Source organism: Phoca vitulina, unplaced genomic scaffold (genome assembly GCF_004348235.1).
Source record: "Phoca vitulina isolate PV1807 unplaced genomic scaffold, GSC_HSeal_1.0 scaffold37, whole genome shotgun sequence".
In the NCBI taxonomy this organism is placed as follows: domain Eukaryota; kingdom Metazoa; phylum Chordata; class Mammalia; order Carnivora; family Phocidae; genus Phoca; species Phoca vitulina.
The window spans coordinates 10,958,891-10,982,676 of NW_022589740.1; the positions used below are offsets into that span (position 1 = coordinate 10,958,891).

Here is a 23,786-nt window from a genome sequence, read left to right on the forward strand (position 1 = left end):
GAACTGTCACACACAGCGGTAGCTCAGCCCGATTTTGGAGAAACAGAGCATCTTGCTCAAATACATCTTACTCAGTTAACATCCACTTGGCATGGGGGAAACTGAGGAAAGTGACAGACCCTGCCCGAGGCAAAAGTGGGAAAGAACCCAGATTCTCCTTTAGCCATTAGCACTTGGCTTTGTGAAATCAATTCATACGTACGTCCGCTGGCATTTATTTGCTAACATGTCAAGTGGAGCTGATTATGCATCATCTTGTTATCCCTGTAAAAAATGCTGTCCCCAGTTCACCTTGAGAAAGTCCATGTGGGAAAGCATGTTTTCATTGCCGATGACTCCCCTGGCATCTGTTACTATAGCGCGCGCACACAGACACCCACACCCGTGGGTTCAGTATTTGCCATGAGAACCCCCCTATACAAAGACTCCAGGAGGCTCAGCACTGTGTTCCTCTCATGTATAAACGACATGCTTCCACCTCCATGTGATGCTAATAAATACATGGGCCCTTCTCCTGAGAGGACGATCTCATTCTGCCTTTGAATGATAATTCAGGCATGTGACTTGTGCCCTCTCGATCTTCTCCTGCCTCTCCTCTCAGTCACTAAACTGGTTCTGCTACACAAGGCTGCTGAATGCGAGCCTCCTTGAAGAAACCGCATCAAGGTGAGGGGCTCAGAGAGATCCCGAACAGTAAGTGAAAATGATCCTCAAGTAATGAGGCAGGGACAGCCTGTGCTTGAATGCCCACGGGGACTCCGGAGCAGCCAAGAGAAAAGGGAGGGTGGTGACCCTGAAGTCGGGGTGCCTGGCAGGCCTGGGAAGGCTCAGGTGGCATGCTGGCAGCCTTCAGGGGACATGACACCCTGTCCTCGGAGCTGAGAGCCAGGCTTGGCGGTCACTAGTGGTGTGGCTGTGGAGCGCCCACGACCCACGTCATGGAGTCCTTCTGTGACTCTGGGCCAAGAGCCCACAGGAAGGGTGGCATGGGGGAGGGGTGCTGGTTCCATCAGGGTGGCCTCAGCAAAATGCTCTGGTCTGATGGCCCTTCTGCTTTGGGCTGACCTCAGAGTTACCTAGATCAGGTAGCTCCAGGTAATATGAGCTTGACTTCCGTTGTCAGAGCCATAAACTCTAGACAGAGAAAGCATTTGCAAACACTCTTTCAATCTTTCCCTCCCATTTTTTTCTTTCTCTGTACTTCTTTCAGTTTAATGTCTTCCTTGTGAAACACTATAGAAAACAAAGAAGCAAAGCCACATGTCATCCTACGTCTTGTACTTTCGAGCCCAGAGGTAACCACTACAAACAACTTATGGTGTATCCTTCCTGGTTACTTAACAAAATTATGTACAAATATAACTATGCACATACATGCTTAAAAAAACATATATGGACTCAGGCTCTATGTAACTGGTCTACAACTTGTTTTTCTTCACTTAAGAATAGATTGGGATGATCTAGCAACATCTTTACGTATAAATCCATCTCCTTTTTATTTCAGTTTAAAACATTTCTCAAGCATAGCTGCTAAGAGCCAGTGTCTCTATGACAAGGTACAAAGGAGGGCCAAGACATTCAGGCTCAGGCGGTGGTGACGGGTTGCCCAGTAAGGGGTTCTTGGTGCAGCATGGCTTATGCCAGAGCAAATCGTACCTCCTATAGCACCTCGGGGTGCCCATCACCTCTGGATCTTCTGCAAAATACTAATGCCTGGGATGCCATCTCTAGAGGTTCTGACTTAGCAGAATTTGGGGTAGGCCCTAGTCTCTATATGAAAAAAAAACAACCCACTCTAGAGACTCTAGAGAAGATTCTGATACATAGTTGGGGCTTAAAACCAGCCTCCTGAGACAAGAGAATGCCCAGTCCCGCTGCAGACTTGGCTTGGCAAGCTCCAAACCAACCCTCTGGTCCTCCTAGCCAATGGGGCCTTCTGGGCATGCTGACCTTGAGGCCTGAGTTCTTGCGCATCCGGAGCCGGCCCATCCACATATCTGTGAGCAGCATCTGGCTGCACGTGTGCGCAATGAAGTCGCGGTGCTTGGCGGCCACAGCTAGCTGCAGGCAGGTGGCGTTGCTCCAGTTCTTCAGTTCATACGTCAGCAGCTTCATGGCCAGCTGCTCATCCTGCTTGTAGGACTGGTCTAGGAGCTCCACAGCCAGCTGGCCGAAGTCCCTGGAAGACAGAATGCAAGGAGGTGTCTTTTGGCCATCTTGGAGACTTAGATGATGAAAGCGGGGACCCAGTGGCCAAGCCACGGGAGGTGGTTACTGTGTGGTCTCGTTGTTTCGTACAGGGTCTAGTCTGTTCTTTCGTTCAGCTAGTTGACATCGACTAAGCATCTACTATGTGCTGGGGGCATAAGTCAAGCAGGACCTGGTCCTGGTACTCAAGGCCCCCAATTCAAGGCTATGGATGGGGGAGGCAGACCAAAAATACCAACAATTAGAGTGCAGTAGGTCTTCTTAATGGGACAGACCTCGGTTCATATTGGAGCTTTATCAACCCCAAAGTGTGTGATCTTGGACAAGTTATTTAATTCTCCCAGTCTCATTTTCTTCAGCTTTAAAATATGCACAGTAAGAGGACCTACCTCTTGAGGCAGTTGAGAGGATGAAATAAAAATCTATGTATCTCTGTGTACTTCTGTATCTAGCACCGTGTGCCACAAATGCTAATTATTCGTGCCCACCCTCTGTGTGAGGCGATACTACCTCCACTTAAGGGTTTGGGTAGCTAGGACCCTCCAGCATTTGAGGCCCGCCTTCTCTCCTGGTCCCCTGACCACCCCACCTGCTGGGCTGGCCAACCTGGAGTTGTGGTTCAGCTCCTGGGAGATGTCGTCCACCATGTCATTCTCCGAAGCCTCGTGAGCCATGGCTTTGCAGAGCTTACAGGCCACCAGGGCCTTGGCCATGGCCTCCTCACCATGCTGCCAGAAGAACAGGGCCATCTTCTGCCTCTTCATCAGGACGGCCCACACCATCAGCTCATGGAAAGGGAAAGGGAAGTGGTTGATCTCAGGGTCGTCCAAGTCAATGTCCACCTCTTCTTCTCGCTTCTTGGTGGTCTTTCTTCCTCGCCTTAAGGGGACATCATCCTGTAATTTTAAGGAAAAAACATAGAGGTGGAGTTAGAAATGAATCAGTTAAATTTTTAAAATAGTTATTTATTGTATATCTATTATGGGTCCTGTTCTGGGATTGACAGAGAAATGAACTAGCCTATCCTAGCTCCTATCCCAAAAGCCCTCATGCCTAACTTTAAAACAAGTTATAAAACAAGTTATAATGAGTGTATAAGCACAGCCCTATGGGAACATGCCAGTGTTATACTTAATTTTTTAAAATGGGTCATTCCCTTCCTCTCTTCTCTTCTTTCTTTTTTTTCTTTCCTTCCTTCCTTTCTTCTTTCCTCCCTCCCTTCCTTCCTTCCTTCCTCCCTCCCTCCCTTCCTCCCTTCCTCCCTCCCTCCTTTCACTTTTGTCCATTTTTTTCCTACAGGTAAGGCTATTTGTGCCTCATGATGGATAGCGCTGCCCTTTTCTCTGAAAGGACAAGGACATCCTATTCTTGCAGGTGCATAAACGACAATACCCACACAAACAAAAGATGGAAAATGGGGAACAGATGATCTGTCTCCAGTTTCTACATACCTCTTAGGTGCATTTGTGAAGTATTTCTGGCCTTTGGATCTGTTGCCAGTTGTAAACACCCATGAATAGATTTCACTCACTGGAATTTATATGCTTCCTTGGTTTTCAAGTTAGTATTTCAAATAAGATTTATTTTCTTACTTGTAATGCTAATGCAACCTCATGGTGGAATTTTCAAAGCTACTGTAACTTGTCCCCCCCCCCTTCAATACTGGAAAAAAATTCCCTTCTTTATTTTAGAATCATGTACTAAGCCTTACCAATTAAATGAACATATATATGTATATACATATATATATTTAAAATGTAAAATAAAGAGAACAAATAATTGACATTAATAATTTGGGCATATACTTACCTCCATTCCCAGTAGTTTCAAGGCTTTGGGCTGTTTAAAAAAAATGTTATACATAAAGTTAGATCTTTCTTTATAGAGGTAAGAAAAGAATCCTATTATATCTTAACCAGGTAATAGAAGAACTCTCTTGTACCATACAGCATTTATTCATTTCACTAAATAAAACACCACAAGAGGAACCCATTTATAGAAATTCTAGGAGAATTAGGGATTTGGTGATTTTGGTGAATCACAGAGAATCAGAACTCCAGAGAGGCATAATGAGATTGCGAAGGGTAGAGCCTGCAGGTTTGTAATCTCTTTCATGGACCAAAATTTCTTCCATCTTTCCAGAAACGTCCTGGTTGGCTGACATCTCCATGACCTCCAGCAATTGGCTGAGCCATAAAATGTTCAGTCAAACCATAAGATGTTTCTCAAACCTCTGAAAGGCCTCTACTACCTGGAGACTTGGAATACTACGATTCAGTATGTGTTCAGAGGCTTCATGCCGGCCATCTCCCTATGTAGCTCTCCAGTAAAGCAAGGGTGTGTGGGGCTACGGAGGCATGTGCTGACCGTGGCAGAAGGTGCTCAATGACACGGAAAGTGTCAGCACATACAGTGGCATCATTGGTCATGCTGGGAATGTGCAAAATAGCCACAGGCCAAGACGGAGAGAGAAGGCAACTCAGCGAATTACAGAACTTGATTTATATCTAAGAAGTGGAGATACGAAATTACATCTCAGGGGTCAGGAATTCCAGTTCTGTGTTCTAAGCATTACAGAATGGTTGAGTGCTATCTTGGAAGTTGTTCGGGTAACTAATAAGGTTACAGCACTCACCATTCCTCCAAATTTTATTTTGGAATAAAACAAAAGTAGGAATAGCCTGAACCTTGTCTCTCTCCCTTTCTTTCCCTTTTAGCTTCTAAAGTGACCACCAGTTTGAAATTTGTGTGATTTTTTTTTCTCCTTATTTATACTTTTTGATGTTTTCAAAGTGGTCTTCGAGCCCCATCAAATACTTTCATCATCAGAAGATCAGCTGTGTTAAAAGTAGAAATCATGCCCACTACCAGCTAGAGTAACAGTTCTCAAAATGTGGTCCAGGAACCATGTGATCCTTTCTGGGGCTCTGTGAAGTCAAGGGTGTTTTCCTAAGACTACTAAGATGCTATTTGGTTTTGACACCGTGTTAACATTTTGCAGTGATGGTGCAAAGACAGTGGTGAGCAAACTGCTGAGGGCCTTAGCAGGAAAGAAGAAGGCAGGGACACCAAACTTTACTAGTTGTCATTAGATCCCACTGTTATGCATTTGAAGTTTAAAGACAAACAAGAAACCAGTTGTACTTAAGAAGCCTTTGATGAGGCCTAAGAAAAAATATTAACTTTATTAAATCTCTACCCTCGATACTAAAAAATGTCTTTTGACTATTTTGAGGGATGAAATGGGAAATGTGCATAAAGCACTTCTGCTACATACTGAACCAGGACGGGTTGTCCTGAGGACAAACATGCAGTTATTTGGATTATGGCCACACTGTTTCATGGGCGATTGACTTGAAGGAACGACTGGCAGACAAACCATGGTTTACTTAGACTTGGACATTTGGCAGACATTTTTGGAAATGGCCGAAGTGAGGCTGTTGTTTCAAGGAAAATAACTGGTGGTATCTGTTGCCAATGACAAAATTTTCCAAGCAGAAATTAGAAAAAATTAGAATTTTTGAAAACTTGCATATCCTTTCCCCCACGACCTGGACAGTTTTTCAGAAGTTAAAGACTTTTCTGATGAAATTGGAGGTGATATTAATGAAGGTGAGTTTTTGAAATTGTTTAATGAAATGTGTCAACCATCAGATCTACATAACTCAACAAACCAGTATTCTACAATGACCAGTCTACCATGTTCCAAGATCCATATGAAGTGTAAGCTCAATCAATGCATTTTAAAGTAGCAGAGTATGAAAAGTTCATTGACGTTATTTCAGATTTTGTGTTGCAACTAATCTTTAAGAAATTGCGAACTGAGTTTTGATGTATGTAGCATCAAAAAAGAGTATCTATAATGATCTGTAAAGATTTTATTAAAATACTCCTTCCTTTATATACATATGTATATGAAACATATATGTCATATTTGTCACATATTTGTGTGAAGTCAGATTTTCTTTGTATATTTCAACCAAAACATCTGGCAGACTGAGTGCAGAAGTAGATATGAGAATCTAGCTTTCTTCCATTAAGCCAGATATTACAGAAATATGCAAAAAATCTAGAACAATGATACTCTTACCACCAATTTTTGTTTTTGAAAATATAGTTATTTTTCATAAACATGTCATTTATGTTAACATGTAATGGGCTTCTTACATTAATTTAAAATGAATTAATATTAATTAATAAATATTGTTAAGTCTTTAATTTCTAACACGATAATAGTGATCGATAGAACTCCCATAAATAAGAGCTTATTGGGGTGGTCAATAATTTTTTAAAAGTATAAATAGATCCCAATACCAAAAACCTTGAAAACGACTGAGGTAGATAAGATTAATTTGAATTTAATTATTATTCCCTGATCATTAAGGCTCACTCCCAGTGCCAGTTTCTGATTTTAACTGGACCTAGTGAGGAAAAGAAAGGATGTATCACCCAATACATTGCTTTTTTTTTTTTTAATGGATTTGATGGCAGAAGGAAGAGGTGGGTGGGCCAGTTGCCTTCTTATCTGATCTCCCCCTTGGAGATAAGGAGGCCACCTCCCCAATGTGTCCCGCCCTAGTCCTCCCAGGAGTCCAGAAAAGGGAACTTGCTGCAAAACTTACCCTCTTGGGGCCAAAGAGATTGTGATAAAGCGTCCGGAAGCGCTTGCGCGTGTAGTTGCAGCGATAAGCCCCGCCCATCAGGTACTCGATCACCAGGCCGATGTCAATCAGGCTGATTCTATAGTCTGGGGGCAGGTTCCCCTATGAGGGAAGAACGAAACACACACACACACACACAAACAAATCCAAAAGACAGCGTGGTTTACTAGGGATTCGATGCCATGTGTTCTGTAACTATTTTAGAGTACAAAAAAATGAATTAAGAAACATATGAATGTAGTATTATGCTGGTTAATTAATTCACCTTAAAATAGATCCAACCGAAACCTGGATATTCTCGCTTGGAAAGAAGACATAAGTTAAATAAGAAGATGCAGTAATCGTCGGCAATAACAGAAAATCAAAATATTTATTCAAGTCTTCAGCTGGGGAGAAAAAAACACCAGTGTAGCAGAAAAAACACAAGGCTTGACATGGCAAATGCTCTGAGTCCCAGCCGCTAGCAACTCGGTTCCCCAAGCGTTCCCTGGGCCCCCTCCCAGCTCTGCTCTGCCTCTGACCCAGGCTTGTTACCACTCTCCTGCTGATCATTTACTTCTTCCCACTCACTAAATGAAGACTCCTTCCAGAAGATGATTGTTATTACCAGGACCTACATCAGGTGGGATATGCTTAGAGTTCCTTGGCAAAACCTCTATTAACAATGAAAAAAAAAATGAGCACTTTTTTCATAAAAGGAGAGTGGATGGATGTCAGGGTGAAGTCATTTATGAGCACCCCTTGTGGTTAAAGAGAAAGGAGGTGGCATGAGAAGAGATTTTATTGAGGGAATATTTGTTTTCCTGGAATTAAGGAGGTTTTGGATATTTTCTTTCAAAGAGAATAGTGTTTCTTAAACACTATTGTGTTTAAGAGAGTGATAGGGTAAGTTTTAGCTGCTTGCATATATACATGCAAAAACACAAGAGGTTTTAACATTGTCTACTCATTACTGGTTTTGACATCAAAAGGGCGCTCCGATGCTGTGTGAGATCTCTGCCACTTCACAGAAGCGGCTCATAGCCATGGTGGTGGCTTTCCACCTTTGGTGGCATCAGAATCACCTGGCGAACTTGGTGACAGCACAAAAGACTGGCTTCAATGTATGGGCTTCTACGAGCTTTATCAGCTCCCCAGGTGATTCTGAGATACGATGAAGTTTGTACTAAATAAGGTGGGTCAGGTGGGCTCACATGGCAGAATCGGAAAATTCATGGTGTATAAACATTGTCATTAGGAAATGAGCTTCACTTGTTTTTGCGGAACCAAGGGTAGGTTTTCAGTTATCCTTACTCAGCTTTGCTATGGCCAACAGCATCCATTTGAAGGGGATTCAGGGTTAGAGGAGGCCCACTGTATCCTTCCATCAAACCTATAGCTTTGATGGTGTTATTGATCTTTGTATTCCCAGGTGCCTTTTTATAGTGACTGGTGTGTGGTAGGCATTCAGGATGTGAATGAGTAAAACAGTGCCATTCATTGATGTGGTTGGGATCAAGTCTCAGTTTCAGGTTTCTCAGTACTGTTTTCTTGTCAGTAACACAACTAACTAGCCACAGTCTATGAGTTGTCGTGTTTGGGATAGCCCCATGTCACTGTGGAAACTTGACTTGAAATACGCCGATCGCTCTGTCGGTATTTTCAGTGGGGTAGGAACGAAGGGATAGCAGTTCATGCACCAGCCTAAGCATAGGAGATCCTAGTGCTACCCTCTAGACTTGCTTGCTGCCCCTGACCAGTTCCTACCCATCAGGTTCTACCTCTCCCTTGGCTTGGGGCACAAAGCAGGCTCGGGGGACCTTATTTGAGCCAGCTGAGCACAATGGGACAGTGGGAAGGCGGTCGGTCGCATTTGTGGTGGAAGCACCTTGAGGCAGAGAACCCCTCCCATCCTTGAGCTTGGCTCATCAGAACCCCCACCGAAACGTCCTTTCATAAAAATGGCCTTATTCTCCTGCCCGCCATGCTCAGAATTTCACAATCTCCTCTGAGGACCAGCTCATCAGTCTAATGGAACTGGCAAGGGGAAGCTCCCTGTGGGCCATCAGAAAAGGCCACCTGCCTGACCTCTTTATGCAAAGTGTGGCAAAAACAGAGAAAAGGGAACTTAGAGAAAGTTTGAAGATGGTAACTGTTCATGGATTGCCCTTTCCATAAACATGAAACAGTTTAAAAATATTCCTCATGCAACTGCTTTTCTCCACTGTTTGGGGGCAGGTGAACAAGGCTGCAAGTTTCTGTCTCGATGGGCTGTACCCGACGGTTAGGCAGGCCTCTTATTTCAAGAGTAGAGGAGCCTGAGAGGCTGGACACGCATGGGTCGGCCTCCTCTCTTCTGCATTTGGCTCCCATAAGGATGACCTGCAGAGGAGGCCCTGCATTTGTGTTATTTTCCTGGGCACTGTGAGGCAGGCAGGGGAAAGAACACTGGCCGAGAATCAACTGCCCTGGGTTTCTTTCTGTCTGTCCTTCATAAGTCAACCAGTTTCCCTCAGCCTCAGTTTTCTTCCCTGTACAAGGGGTGGAGCTCGATGGCCTCTATGGTCTATGATGCTCAAGTACCAGGTTGCAGAAACATCCCTACAAGATTTAGTGTGATGCTGTCGAAAAGCAGAATGGCAAGTCTACAAATTTGTGCCCATTTTCAATCCTGTAAGAATTTTCTAAATTTAAAACACACGAGTAACAGCGAACCTAACCCCTATAGATTTTCTTTTGAGACACCAATGTGTGAACATCAGTTTGAATTCTAAGAACAAGACACCAATATTGCCTGAAGACCAATAGTGAGTGGCGATAATTATGCTTTTGGATTGTCTATAGGAGTGGGGGTTATCAGGAAAGTGATCATGGTAAAATGCAAAATAATAAAAATTTGAGAGGGGCAAAGAAAACGTTTTTTGCAAATGATTTTATTCATAAAGGGCTATTAGGTTTATATACTACCAAAGAAGATGCTGGAATCTTTTTTTGTAGGAACTTCTCATGTAAAGCTTATTTTGAAGTGACTTATACAAGATCTGGTCTCAAGCCAGAGAAGGGATTCAATGAACCTTCTGGGTTCTGCCCAGCTTGGAGCGAAGGCCTTAAAGGAACTGGCCTGCCTTCTGTTTGACCACAAGGGGACGATGTTCACCTGACCAAAGCCAATGGCGGTTCCACCAGCATTTACCTGCCTGTTCTGTTTTATATGTGTAAGAAAGCGATGTAAATGAATATAGCAGATTGGAGGATTTGGAAATCAGGAGAGAGTCAGAGTCAGATGCCCTTGTTAAAGTGATATCTGGAGGAGGGAGAGCTTACTTTACCAAGTAATGTGTTTGAAAGCCTGCAAGACTGATTGCATCTGTTTTGTTTTGTTTTGTTTTTTTACCCCCCAGAGGCTTTGAAAGCACAGAAATTAAGGGAAATTAGTTTCACAATTTTTACTAGGAAGAATGGAAATCTTTTGGGGAGGAAGAAATAGCTTTCATAAAATTAATAAAATCAGGTACAATTTGAGCCTTTTGTGATACCTCTGTCCTGGATGACTCTGAAGGGGTTGGGAGCACTGGGGTATGTCTGATGTGCCGGACTGACGGCCTTGGCCACCTGTGACCTTAGATGTCAAAGACGCAGAGAACAGCCTGCAGTATGACCCCGCAGTGGAAACAGCACTGGGCTGCACTGTGGTCCTAGCTCTGCCTTTCTGTGACCCTGGGCAGATCATTTCTTTACTCTGTGCCTCAGTTTACACTCTGAAAACAGGCACTTTGGACAGAGTTACTTCGAAAGATCATGTCTATTTCTAAAGGTCCAATTGTCTGACCACTACCTGGCAGGCAGCTCTTATTTCTATGCTGCCCGGGCACTGGGCAAAGATTATTGTCCAGAGTGTGCAGGGTTGACGTAGTTTCTACTCATCGCCCCTGAAATGTGGTTAGTGGAGCTGAGGGCTCAGAGACAGGGACCGGTAAAGGGCTAGACAGGAATGGTGTTGTGCACATCACATCCACCTCCTTTGGAAAAAGCAGAGAAAGTGAACAGCACCTCACATACCACAGGTAATGTCCAAAAACCTTCTGGAGGAGTCTTCCTTCGCTTGGGTGCTTTTCAAATAGGAAGCCAACGACGACACTGGAGTAATGCTCCTTCTGTCATTTCTGTTCTTCCCTCCTCCCTATTTTGGTAATTACTTTGGTAATTGGTAATGCCTGAACACTTATGTCCCCTTTCATGCCTCAACAACACATTGCAAGCCATGTGACTCAAACCATTTGATCCACAGAGTGAAACAGAGAACTTTGGCTCCATCAGTAAATACAAACTAACAACCTGAAAATGTTGTCCCCTTTTCTCATGCCATGAGCTACTTCTCTGAAGCTAAGTTTTAATCCATGCCATCCTAAAGATGACTTTTAATTAAAAGAGTAGTTTAAATGCATGTATTGGATCTGCTCTTCTGAATATACTCTTTTTCAGAAGTCAGCTCATGATATCACTATCAGATTTCAGCTGTTTAGGAAACACATTTTGTGGAAACTTATTAACAAGCCTTCAAAACAAAATTGCTTCCTTCCGGTGTATGTAGGGTGTAAAATGATTGCTGGTTGTTGGGTTTACCAAGGAAGGGTGGGCAAAAGTCTATTTTGGTGAAAGTTCAAGGAAAAGAGGACATTCCGCAATGTTCAGCTTGGTTATAGACCAGGCAATCTTTTAAAAAATAAAAATGCTTTTGCAAATCTGCATGAATTTGGCAGATGGGATTATCAAAATGTCCTTTCTTTATCCAAAGAGTGTCTTAAATTCTTCCCCCACCCTTTCATTCTGCCAAAGCTCTGGGTCTTAATTCCCATGTGAATGAATTTTAAACTATCATAACTTCACAACTATTTCTATATAATACTCAACTATCACCCTCCCTTGGTGGGAGATGATAGTACAGGTCATCTGAAGTATTAGCACATTTAAGTTAAGAAAGAAAAACTAGTACTTTAAAACATATAGAGGCACAAATCGAGCAGACAGTTAGCTTCTAAAAATAGCAAGTTAGATTTCACGGAAAAGCAGACAGACTCGGGCTGCTCTGGATTAATGTCGCGTTGGTGCATCCAATGGATTTATGCAGGAAAGCAGTTCCAGGAACTGGGCTGGACTCTCTCATTTTAAATTTCTGATTGATGCTGTATAACCAACTTTTTACCTCCTTGCTCCTAGATTGTTCCCTTGAAATTACTAATTTGAGATTCAGTTCTCCAAACTCAGTTCTGTTGATATCAAGGGAGAGTTGGACTTGGAGATAATCATGCTGTTAACGTGGGACCGTTTGATGATTCCTAAATGCATTGCCTGGATTCCTAAGAGTTACTTGCATTTGATTTTCCAGATATATCATCAAACACTATGTTTAAGGTTCAGAACTATGATCCTAACATAGGAGTAGCATTTTGTACCAGGGCTTATCACTTACTGGTTAATATTTTTTTGTCACAGATCACATCAACTAATAGGTAACATAAAGTCCTACAATCATATAGCACAAAGCACATGCTAATTATCAAGTTCCTTAATTTTGAAAATTGCTTAAACTGCCCAAGATTTTCTTAGCATTTTAAACCTAGCTTTTGTAGACTTTGCGTATCGCATTGGCCTAAATTTCTGGAAGTCATCTGAAACCACCTGAGGAAGATGAGAACCAATGTTAATTTCTCTCATTTACTTTTTTTTTTTTTTAGGTTTTATTTTTTTATTTGAGAGAGAGAGAGCGAGAGAGAGCATGAGTGGGGGGAGAGGCAGATGGAGAGGGAGAAGCAGGCTCCCCGCTGAGCGGGGAGCCCAACTCGGGGCTCGATCCCAGGACCCTGAGATCATGACGTGAGCCGAAGGCAGTCACTTAACTAACTGAGCCACCTAGGCACCCCTCTCCCATTTACTTCTTGAGAAAACACAAAAACCCCTCATTTTTAGCTCCCTTCATCCATATTACATAAAACGTAGAGACTTCCAACTCCTTTGGCTCCCATTGTTATACCTTTTTGTTGTCCAAGTCAGAGGCTCAGCTTTATCATAGAAGTAAACAGGAGTCTGCTTTTCCTGTTCCTCTCTCTTCCCAAGGGAAGAAACGAAAAACAGGCTGTCTGTTTCTCCCCACCTTATTGGCAGTCTCTTTTCCCAGGTAAAAGGATAAATTGTTCCTAAGCCAGTTCAGAACTATACTGGGTCATCTGTAATCACTTTTTCCAGTTACTAATTCAGTACCTAAGTGAATCCTTATGTATTTCTGTTCCAATATTTGGATCACACTTGAAAGAAAAATAAGACCGATCCTAATACTCCTTCCTCCCAAATCCTTACCATCCCATTCTTTCTCGTTAGTTTATATTACTTTTGAAGTACATCTTTAGCTAAGAAGTTTAAAAAAAAAAACCCTACTTTAAAAATACATGCCTTCTAATGCAAGTGACATGAGCCAATGTAAGAGGCAGGCGAAGGGGATTTCAGAAGGGAGAAGATGATGTTGCAAAGCAGAGCTGTACAAGGAAGAGAACCTAAGAGGAGGGATTTTGATCATTTATATTCAATGAAATCTAACTGCAAAAATCCCTTTGAAAATCAGGCAAGATATTGAGAAACTAGGGGATGAAGGTGAATCAGTGACTTTATTTGAAGGCTCGAATTGGCCACTGGCTGAGATTGAGGGACAAAGGCATAGTTGTCTCCTCAGCAAGCCTCACAATTCCTGCAGTGACACGGACTAGCTCAAGGTGATGGGGGAGGGGATAATATCTTCTTTATCATTTAAAAACTCTCAGGACATTTTATTGTACATGAGCGACAAATATCATGGCAAAGAATCCACATTAGATGTACACACTTAATCTTTTGAGATCCTTCCCCCTAGTTTCCAGGCAATTCTAAGCCAGGATAAATTACACAATATTGGAAGGCTTGAGGGTAAGGGAAAGGGCTCTGTTGAGGGCAGATGTGCTTCTGGCTCGAAATGGGGCCGATCAGGGAAAGAGGAGATCTTGGTAAAGTGGTGGTTGGGTTGGATGTGTAGATTGCACAGCTTTTGTTTCTCTTGCTTTGAAAGAACACCAGGCTTCACTCGCTCACACAGATGAAAAATCCTTCAGTAAGGTTGTGTAGAGACGAGAGGAAAGTTTCCAAGAGCCAACAGAAGGTTTTTGTTTGTTTTTTTTACCCTTTACTCATTACTGGTAAAGGTCTAGTTGGTTAGTAGGAACATTCTAAGCAGCCCCAGGACTTTTACTTGGCCTTTCAAGGGAAACACCTAAGGGAAGTTCTAGACAATGACTCCATATGAGATGAAGGAGTCGTACTCTATTTTTGACCTTACTTTGTAGCTTCCTCTGAGTAGGTCCTACAGGCTTTGGTGAGTGGTGGGTGGGTGTGCATACGTATGTGTAGGGGGTGGGAAAAGTGCCCCCATCTATTTCCTCCTTTGGAGTTAAAAACAGCAGTCTCTGGGAATGCTGTCAAGGATTTGGAATGAAGTTACCTCTGAGAGAGATCAAATGGAGCAAAAAAAAAGCACTTAGCTAAGATTAAACATAGCTTCCCTGCACCTCACTCGTCTCATCTATAAACGGGAATCATACTATATAATAATGATAATAAAAGAGTAATTCAACTTCATAGAATTGTCATGAAGATGAAACGAGCTGCGACATACAGCAGGCTTAGATTAGTGCCACGCACCTGGTCGTCACTAAAATTTTATTATTGTTAATCAAAGGATCTGAGTTTGAATTCTGCCTCTTCCCTAACCACGTACTACAGTTCTCACCTCCTTACATTTCAGCCTCTGTATCTGTAAAATGGGAACAATTCTCCTTGATCCAAACCTCTTGCCTTCCCGCCCCACCCCATCAATTAGATGATAACGTGAAAAAACCTACTGGAAAAAATAAAGTGTTAGAAGAATGGAATGCACACACGTGTTTTTGTCTCTGATGCCCTGAGACTTTTTGAGCTACGCTTCCTGCGCTCTGCATAACGTTAGAAGTGACAGTGACGCATGGCATCAGGAGCTAGGACATGAAGATACCTCCTATGGTTAGTCAGACAACATGGAAACTAGCCCCCCAAACAGTGAGGGGCATATGGAAGAAAACGGGCAATGGCAGAAATCCACGCAGCGTGGCGCAAAGCTATCCAAAAACATTACGCATTCTGCTATCCAAAAGCATTATGTCCCATGAAAGCGTCTAAAACCACAGAGACGGGAGGTAAAACCGCAGCTGCATTGTAAGCAGAGTCATCGTTAAAAGGCGACATACACACAGTGTCCTGAAATGAGGGAGCTCGGGGAGACAGGAACGCTCTGGCAGCTCATGCAAAACAGAGGCGCTTTCTAATCACAGGAAGCAGTCAAGACAGGGCCTCCGACCTGCAGTCGAGAGGGTTCTTACCTTTTTGACATCCCTGACCAAGTGGTACAATGTGTTTGAGGGCCCATGTCTCTGAAAACAATAAAGAAGAATCAAATGGTTTTGCTGGTCAGGGGCTCTCATTGGTAAGGCAAGAAGGATCTGGAAGGAAGGGTTCTGGCCGGTGGAGGGACAGTTCTTTAAGATGAACCTTGTTGTAGATGCTCAGTTGTACCTGTCTTTTCTAAACCAACACGCTGGCAGATTTTTGGATTGTGGTTCCTCGAGAAAAAGCGTTTGAGATTCTAGGTTCAAACTTTGTAAAGGAGGTTGTCAACCTGTGGACAGCTGGGCCCAAACATCATGAAAGGGGCTAGTTTTGAGGCAGGGTGGAGATAAAAGGGGCCAGTTTAGAGCACTGGAAATACACTTTGGCACATGGCTGATTGCAACCTGTTTATTACCCATAACAAATGAGAAATTGTCTAAAACAGGTTGGCAAAGTTTTCTGTGAATGGCCAAAGTGTCAATATTTTAGACTTTGTGGGTCATATACTTTTCACTGCAACCGTTCGACTCTGCCATTGTGCAAAAGCAGCTGGAGACAATATGTCAACAAGTGAGCCTGCCCGTGTATCAATAAAACTTTATTTATGGACACCAAAAGAGAATCAAATGTCATATAATTTTAATATGTCGCAAAATATCATTCTCCTATTGATTTTTTGCAATCATTAAAAAATGTTTAAAAAACCTTTTTAGCTTGCAGGCCATACAAGAACAGGCAGTGGGCTGGATTTGACTCTTTGGTAGCAGTTTGTTCAAATCTAGTCTAAAGAAAAAGCCACAGGCTCTTGGAAGGAAAAGAGAGGCTAATGTGAAATGACTTGCTATCCCTGTCATCTTTCGGGAATAGGAATGCTAGATAAAATACAGGATACCCAGTTAAATTTGAATTTCAGATAAATAAGAAATAATTTTTAGTATGAGTATATTCCAAATATTTCATGGGACATGCTCATATTAGAAATTACTCATTGTCTACCTGGGATTCAAATTTAACTGGGCATCCTGTATTTTTATTTGCAAAATCTGGTGACCCTATTGGAGAATATCAAATAGGGATGGCAAATCCTTCAGCAGTGTGGGAACAGATTCAGGTATGGAGACGAATCCTAGGTATCACCTCAACTCCTTGCCCATTCATGCGACATCCTTCTCAGAATTCTTTTTCCACTGAGAAATGCAGTCTGATATAGGGATTGAACACACAAACTCTGGAGTCAGAATGCCTGGCTCCACACCCGGCTCTGCTGCCTACCAGCTATGACCATGTGCAAGCTCCTTATTATTACTGAGACCATTTGCAGTCCCATAATCCTTCTTGACAGAGTTCTCTGGGGAACCACCACCAGTTGATTTGGGTGATGAAATCTATTGGCCTTTCTTGATCTAGAACTTTCCTACTTCCTTCTTTCCAATCATTGGAATAAATACATTACCTTGATTCTCTGATATGCAAGTCATTAAACTCTGTGTTTTATTTTATTTATTTTACTGAAAACCCCATTTTCCCTAGCTTTATTGAGATATAATTAAATAAGACATTGTGTAAGTTGAAGGTGTATGATGTGATTTGTTTATCACAATTAGGTTAGTTAACACATCCTTCACTTAACATAATTACCATTTTGTTGTTGATTATGGTGAAAACATTAAAGCTCTAATCTCACAGCAACTTTCAATTATACAATACGGTGTTGTTAACTATAGACTCCATGCTGTATGTTAGATCCCTGGAATTTATTAGTCTTGTAACTGAAAGTTTATACCCTTTGGCTAACATCTCCCATTTTCCCCACCCTTCAGCCCCAAATATTTTGAGGATCCTCCAAACTGTGTTTTTATATCTGGCTCCCTTTTCAAATATTAGTTGACTGTATACGCATGTGTTTATTGCTGAGCTTCTGACTCTGTTCTATTGGTCTATGTGACTATTTTTATGCCAATACCATACTGTCTTGATTACTATAGCTTTGTGAAGTAGTTTGAAATCAGGAAAGGTGACACCTCTACCTTTGTTCTTTCTCAATATTGCTTTGGATATTTAGAGTCTTTTGTGGTTCCATGTGAATCTTAGGATTGTGTTTTCTATTTCCATGAAAAAATGCCACTGGCATTTTGAAAGGGATTGTATTGAATCTATAAAAGGCTTTGGGTGATATGGACAAGTTAACATTATTAACACTTCTAATCCATGAACATGGGATATCTTTCCATTTATTTGTGTCTTCTTCAATTTCTTTAATCAATGTCTTATAATTTTTGCTTTATAGATTTTTACTTCTTGGTGAAATTTATCTCTAAGTATTTTATAGTTTTTGATGCTTTCGTAAATGGGATTGTTTTATTCTCTTTTCAGATTGTTCATTGTTAGTGTATAGACATTCAACTGCTTTTCATATGTTGATTTTGTATCATGAAACTCTACTGGATTCATTTATTAGTTCTAACAGTTTTGTGTGTGTGTGTGTGTGTGAAGTCTTTAGGATTTTCTATATACAAAATCATGTTATCAGCAAAGACAATTTTACTTCTTCTTTTCCAAATTGGGTGCCTGTTTTTCCCTGCCTCCCTCCCTATTGAGATGATATGAGTTTTGTCTTTCATTCTATTAATGTGATGTGCATTTATTGATTTGCATATATTGAGCCATCCTTGCATTTAGGGATGGAATCCCATTTGGTCATGGTGTATGATCTTTTCAATGTGCTGTTGAATTTCAATTGCTAGTATTTGGTTGAGAATTTTTGTACCTATATTCATCAGGGATATTGGCCTGTAGTTTTATTTTCTTATAGTGTCTCACTTTGGTGTTGGTGTACTGCTGGCCTCCTAAAATAAATTTGGGAGTATTGCCTCTTCAAGTTTTTTGAAAAGTTGGACAAGAATTGGGGTTAGTTCTTTAAATGTTTGGTAAGATGCCCCTGTGAAGCCACCTACTCCTGGGCTTTTCTTGTCAGGAGGTTTTTGATTACTGATTCCATCTCCTTACTTGTTATTGGTCTGTTAAAATTTTTCTATTTCTTCATGATTCAGATTTGGTCAGTTGCATGTTTCTGGGAATTTATCCATTTCACCTAGGGCTAATTATTGATCTTTTGGTGGGGATAGAAACTGGGACCTCCTACTCTATCATTTTTAGTCTATTCGTACTGAAAGTGTCACTATGCAGAAGCAAGAAAAATCTGCAGAGGAAACAGACACCTGGAGCTGCTCTGCTAAACTGTTTTCTAGTTCCAGCAGCAGGAAGGAGAGAGAGCCAGTGTGGTACCACCTAACACCCACCACTGGCTGGAGGAAAGGTCAATAAGCTCTATCTCATTAGAGCTGTGGGTGGTGGACAGAGAAGCAGTTCCAAATGAGGGGAAGAATAACCTCTACGACGGAAGTGTTGGTTCAGTACTGGCTTTCTTCTTTACTTAGGAGTTTTGTGACCTTGAATAAACCAATTCACTTCTTGGCCTTTGTTTTCCTACCTGTAAAATGCAGGAAAACAATACCTACTCTTTCTTTTAATATTCCAAGTAAAAATTTATTGATCTTGATTAAGAAGTCTTACATATTTAATACTGCTTCTAATGTATCATAGGAATTACTTCCCAAAAATGCTAATCACAGCTGGACTGAAAGAGTATTTGGGAAATGTAGCAACGTTGTTTTTATGTAAGTATAAACCACATTATAGTCTACTGGAGATCCAAAGGGATGTGCCTTTGTGGAATTCAAAACAAAAGAACAAGCAGTGAATGCTATTGAGGTAGGTCCAGAACCTTTGGGAAGAAAGATTTCTTAACCTTCCTGAATTGTACTCTCCAAGCAGCCTGTTCCCTCTTGAAGTTTCCAATATCTACTCTTTAAACGTCATTGGATTTTAGTGAGTATCAGCTCCGAGCCAACATACTTAACTCACTGAATACTATAAACAACTTCCTAAATAGCTTTTCTTTATGATTACTCCTTGGTATCCCTAGTAAATGAAGTAGCAAATTATTACAAAACAACACAAAAAATATTTTGGGGTAACTCCAAGCAAGGGGTATTGTACATTTTATTCTATTATAGAGGAAAAGGAATGAATGTCATAGCTCTGAGGATAACAAGATGGTGCGAGATAGTTAATCGGTCTCCTTTGATACTTTGAATTAAATCAATTCTCCTCTGCTGATTGCCTCAAACGCCCTCTGGGCTTACAGCATACACTGTGTTCTAATTTTCAGAGCCTCGTGGGTTTGTGTAAGAATCTGAGAATGTTAGCTTTTGGTGTGATCGTGTAACTCTCCCCCTTAGATGCTGACAACTGAGCAGTTAAAACAAGTGGAATCTTGGTGACTTGGCATTGTTGTCTAAAGGTCTAAGGGAACATTTGTGAAAAATGATCCATGCATTTGGAGGGGAGGGAAGAGACTCACAGGCATGTGGGGGGCGGGCAGGAGAAGGTAAAACAAACAAACAAAAAAAACCACAGAGAAAATAAAAAGTGCCTTAGCTTGGTCCTACCGTATTGTACAATTCCTCTAGTCTGGAGATGGTGAGAAAGCGGTGCATGCTTACTCCATTCTCTATGAGTAATTTCACAAAATCCACTCTGTCCAGAACTAGGGCATCCAACATGGCTTGCTCCAAAGACCCCACCTGCAAATCAAGTCACTGAGTTAGTCTGCCCCAGGTTCTAGGGATGCAGTTCCTTCGTGTTCACCCGAACAGTTTAGACATGCCTTTGACATCTGGTAAACCTTCAGCACATCCAAGAACATGCTAGCAAGACTGTTCCCAACTCCACTTTTGGGACAGCCACAATCTCGCTTGTGTTTTGGGACCTGTCTTTGCAAATAGAATTCAAAGTTTTCTAGTTCCAAAAGCATTTCCTCCTTGACTCCTTTTTTCTCTTCTGGATCCTAGGAAGATGCAGGGTATACAAGAATTTTCCTTGTATTCTCTGACCAAACTTCTGCAGTACTAGTGAAGTGCCAAAATGGGTGCTTTGCTGTCCTCCTTTTCATCTTCCTGAGGCTCTGAATTAGATCCCTGCTACCTTGAAAAGAGGGACCCCAGCAAAAAATATACAGTAGGCCCTTCTTTATTTTAATTAAGTGTTAGACTACCTTGCTTCTGCCTCACCCATTTCTATGCAGAGATGCAGCAACTATTTGGGTTCTTTGGTCTGTTTACCAGGGTTTTATTCAATTCATTTCACGAAAATTTCCCAGTGTCTAGACTCCTTGACAAATCTTTCCACACTAGCCATCCACTAGCAGCACTAAATAAAGACAGGGGCTTCATGGGGGGTTGGGGGGGGCAGCAGCTCTCTGCGGGAAAGACAGAGTTAAAGAAGACCTGTCCGTGCGGGTATTGCCCTTTAGTTATTCCAGCACAGAAATCAAATCTCAGACTGCTGGCTGCATCCTAGGGATCTAGGCACCAACCACCCAATAGCCAATTTTCCGAGTTTTTAATTTTGGTAGTGTCGGTCGAGGGAAACAAACCAAGAACAGTTATATAAAGCTTTGGTTCCCTCTCTGTGGTGCTTGGGAATAGGGAGGACCTGTGCTCAGCCACCAGGACCAGATGGTACCTGCACGCGGGAGCTTGCTAATCCTGCATCCTGAGGTGTGATGGGGCCATACGCTAGCATGGGGCACCGCCGCTCGGGCGCAGCAAACTCAGAGACAACCAGAAACAAACCGCTAGCTCTACGCCTTCCTTCACTTGCACGAACACACTTTTGTCTTCTGTGTTTTCTCAGACGTATGGAAGAGATGGCATCATTTGCAGCTGAACGTTGCCATCAGAGGCCACCCGGAGATGGGAACTGTCTGGAATGTTTGCAGTTGTGCTTTGTCATGGCGTCAACCAGGTGGCAGTGTTTTCCTAAATATGAGAAAGGGGCCCGAGCCCGAGGAGGGCTACCAGGGAGGGAACATCTGCATCCTAGAGAAGAGGCAGCAGCTTCTCCGAGCTGCTCTCGGACGGAGACTTCTTAAGCAAATACCCTTGCCCAAGCAAGTGGGCTTTGCAGGGGTGGTGACATATACTCTACCGGCCACTGCTGCCCATAAATAAAGATCTGGCTGCGAGCGATGTCCACTCTGTTCCAGGCTAGAGCTAAGCTCAGCTGGTCTGGGGCCGAGGCATTTGTTCCTGTGCAGACAAGGAGGAGGAAAGAGTGGGAGAGAGAAAGCAACGATGAGTTATTATACCAAGAAGACCTACTCCACGACTCTCCCATCAACACCCCCTCTTCCTGAAGAGTAGACTCAGCTGGGCAACAGGGCTTCTCAGACAGGGCACTACTGGCATTTGGGGGCAGGATAATTCTCTCCTGTGGGGGCTGTCCTGCACATTGTGGATTATTTAGCAGCATCCCTGAACTCAACCCAGTAGATGCCCATGACACCCCGACCCAAGTCATGACAATCCAGAATGTCTCCAGACATTGCCAGATGCCTCCAGGAGGAAGGAAAGAGACAAAATCAGCTCACTGAAGACCACTGCTCAGCACTGTTGCTAGTCCACATGTGGCCCGTGGAGCTGAAGCTGCAGCAGCACCTGGGCGCTTGCTAGAAATGCAGATGCTCAGGCCCCACCCTAGATCTGCTAAATCAGAATCCGTATTTTAACAAGGTCTCAGATGGTTCATGCGCACATTCAAGTTTGAGAAGCAGGACTCTGTAACACGTGTTGTTTGTGCTGGCTGATCACTGGTGCGAAGCGTTGTTCCGATTGTGTGTTGCACGGGGCTGTGCCCTCGTCAACTAGTGAGCCAGCTTGGCCAGTCTATGAAAAAGAGTTAAGATCTTTTAAGAGAAAGGCAAACAAGTGGCTTAGGGTTTTTTTTTTTTTTTTGATTGGTGGGTAGAAGCCACTGGAATAAATTTTCAGTTTCCTGTTATTCTCCAGACTCTGTGGCTAGATCTGTGTGGTTCACGGGTGGCTATTTAAATCTAAATTAATCAAAATGAAATACAACAAAAACTTTAATTCTCCCATCACACTAGCCACGTTTTGAATGCTCAGGAGCTGTATGTGGCTGGTGGTCTCTGACTTGGAGAGTGCAGATTCAGAACACTTACATCACCATCGAAGGTTCTGTTGGAAAGGGGCTGGTCTAGATCAATGCATCCTGTCAATAAATGTGACCTGCCAAGCAGCTGGGTGTGAGGCCTGAGAACGGGAGGTGGAGAGAACACTGGGCTACAGTCAGGGGACCCAAGTCTGCCATTTTACAGCTGTGTGACTTTGGTCCTCTCTGTATTACTGTTCTGTCACCTTGTGAAATGGGGACAATAAGAATGATCCTGTTTACTGGCTGGGATGGGAAACTAGAATGAGATCATATAAATGAATTCACATGTGAACTGGGTTTTTGCAGTTAACACCCTTGGTACCCTGACCAGGAGCCATCCCTAAATATTTGCCTGACCCCATGCTGCTAGATGTCCCACCAGCAGGGGAGCAGGGTATAGAGACAGCACTCTTACCTGCCTCAGAGTTTTTGGGCATCTACTGTGTGCTAGGCAACATATTAGGCACTTGCATATCATATCATATGTAATGTTATCATATGTAATGTCCCAAACAATCCTGGGAAATGGGTCTTATTGTCTCCGTTTGACAGATGAAGATACTGAGGTCCAGAGAGGTTAAAAACCAAACAGCTACTAACAGAAAGGAAACAGAAGAGGCATTTATCATGCCAGACGTGAGATTCAGCCCCAGTGTTTTCCCTTCATTCCACCTCTGCTGATTCCGATGTTTGTGAGGGAGGGGTGGCTAGCAAATGCTAGTACTGCCCATCTTTCTGGATTCTTCAGCAGTGGAGGCTCGAAGCAATGAGCTGCAGATAGGGTTGCTGGTGATGAAGCAGGGATTCACAAAGTCTGTTGCACATTAGAATCACCCGGGCAGCTTTTAAAACATCCCTATGCCCAGATTGCACCCCAAAACAACCAAATCCCATTGGTAGGGTGGGAGCCAGGTTTTGATAGCTTTAAAAATCTCCAGGTGTTTTCAATGTGCCCCAGAGCTTGGGAACCACTGTGCTACATGATTCCGTCTGCTGCCTCCCCTTGACTCTTCCTTCTTGGCTCTGAGACATTTAAAGTTAAGAACTGGGTGAGCAAAATGCTCTCTAGACAGCACCTCTCAAATTTGAGCATGCATAGGAATAACCCGGAGAGCTTTTTAAAACACAGAGTCTTGGGCCCTACCTCCAGAGAATCAGATTTAGTAGGTCTGGGGTGGGATCTAAGTTTCCGCATTTCTAATCTCCCAGGTGGTGCTGGTGCTGATGATCTGAGACTTTCATTTGAATAACAAAAACCCTAGAGAGCTGTGTGCCACTTTTTCCTCACAGGCAGAGGGCATTTTGATTCTGGTGTCTACACATTGATGGGTTCGGTATAAACCACATACTTGTAGTAAATTAATTAGTGTTTGGGATGATAAATATTAATTCAGTTTACATAAGGATTTTTCTTTTAAA

General features: G+C 42.6%; 1 protein-coding gene across 8 annotated transcripts in view; it reads right to left on the reverse strand.

Annotated features, from left to right (window-relative positions):
• TRPM3 (transient receptor potential cation channel subfamily M member 3) overlaps positions 1 to 23,786 on the reverse strand; it is a 919,507-nt gene that overhangs the window by 78,784 nt on the left and 816,937 nt on the right. For 6 of the 8 annotated variants that reach the window (XM_032427586.1, XM_032427583.1, XM_032427581.1 and 3 more), the window contains 8 exons: positions 21,342 to 21,442; positions 19,802 to 19,936; positions 15,284 to 15,334; positions 7,135 to 7,170; positions 6,831 to 6,971; positions 4,018 to 4,047; positions 2,815 to 3,104; positions 1,951 to 2,179 (listed from right to left, as the gene is read on the reverse strand). In XM_032427586.1, coding sequence (XP_032283477.1) covers positions 1,951 to 2,179; positions 2,815 to 3,104; positions 4,018 to 4,047; positions 6,831 to 6,971; positions 7,135 to 7,170; positions 15,284 to 15,334; positions 19,802 to 19,936; positions 21,342 to 21,442 — 1,013 coding nt within the window. The remainder of the gene's footprint in view (positions 1 to 1,950; positions 2,180 to 2,814; positions 3,105 to 4,017; positions 4,048 to 6,830; positions 6,972 to 7,134; positions 7,171 to 15,283; positions 15,335 to 19,801; positions 19,937 to 21,341; positions 21,443 to 23,786) is intronic. The other 2 variants (XM_032427585.1, XM_032427582.1) reach the window with 1 other exon arrangement.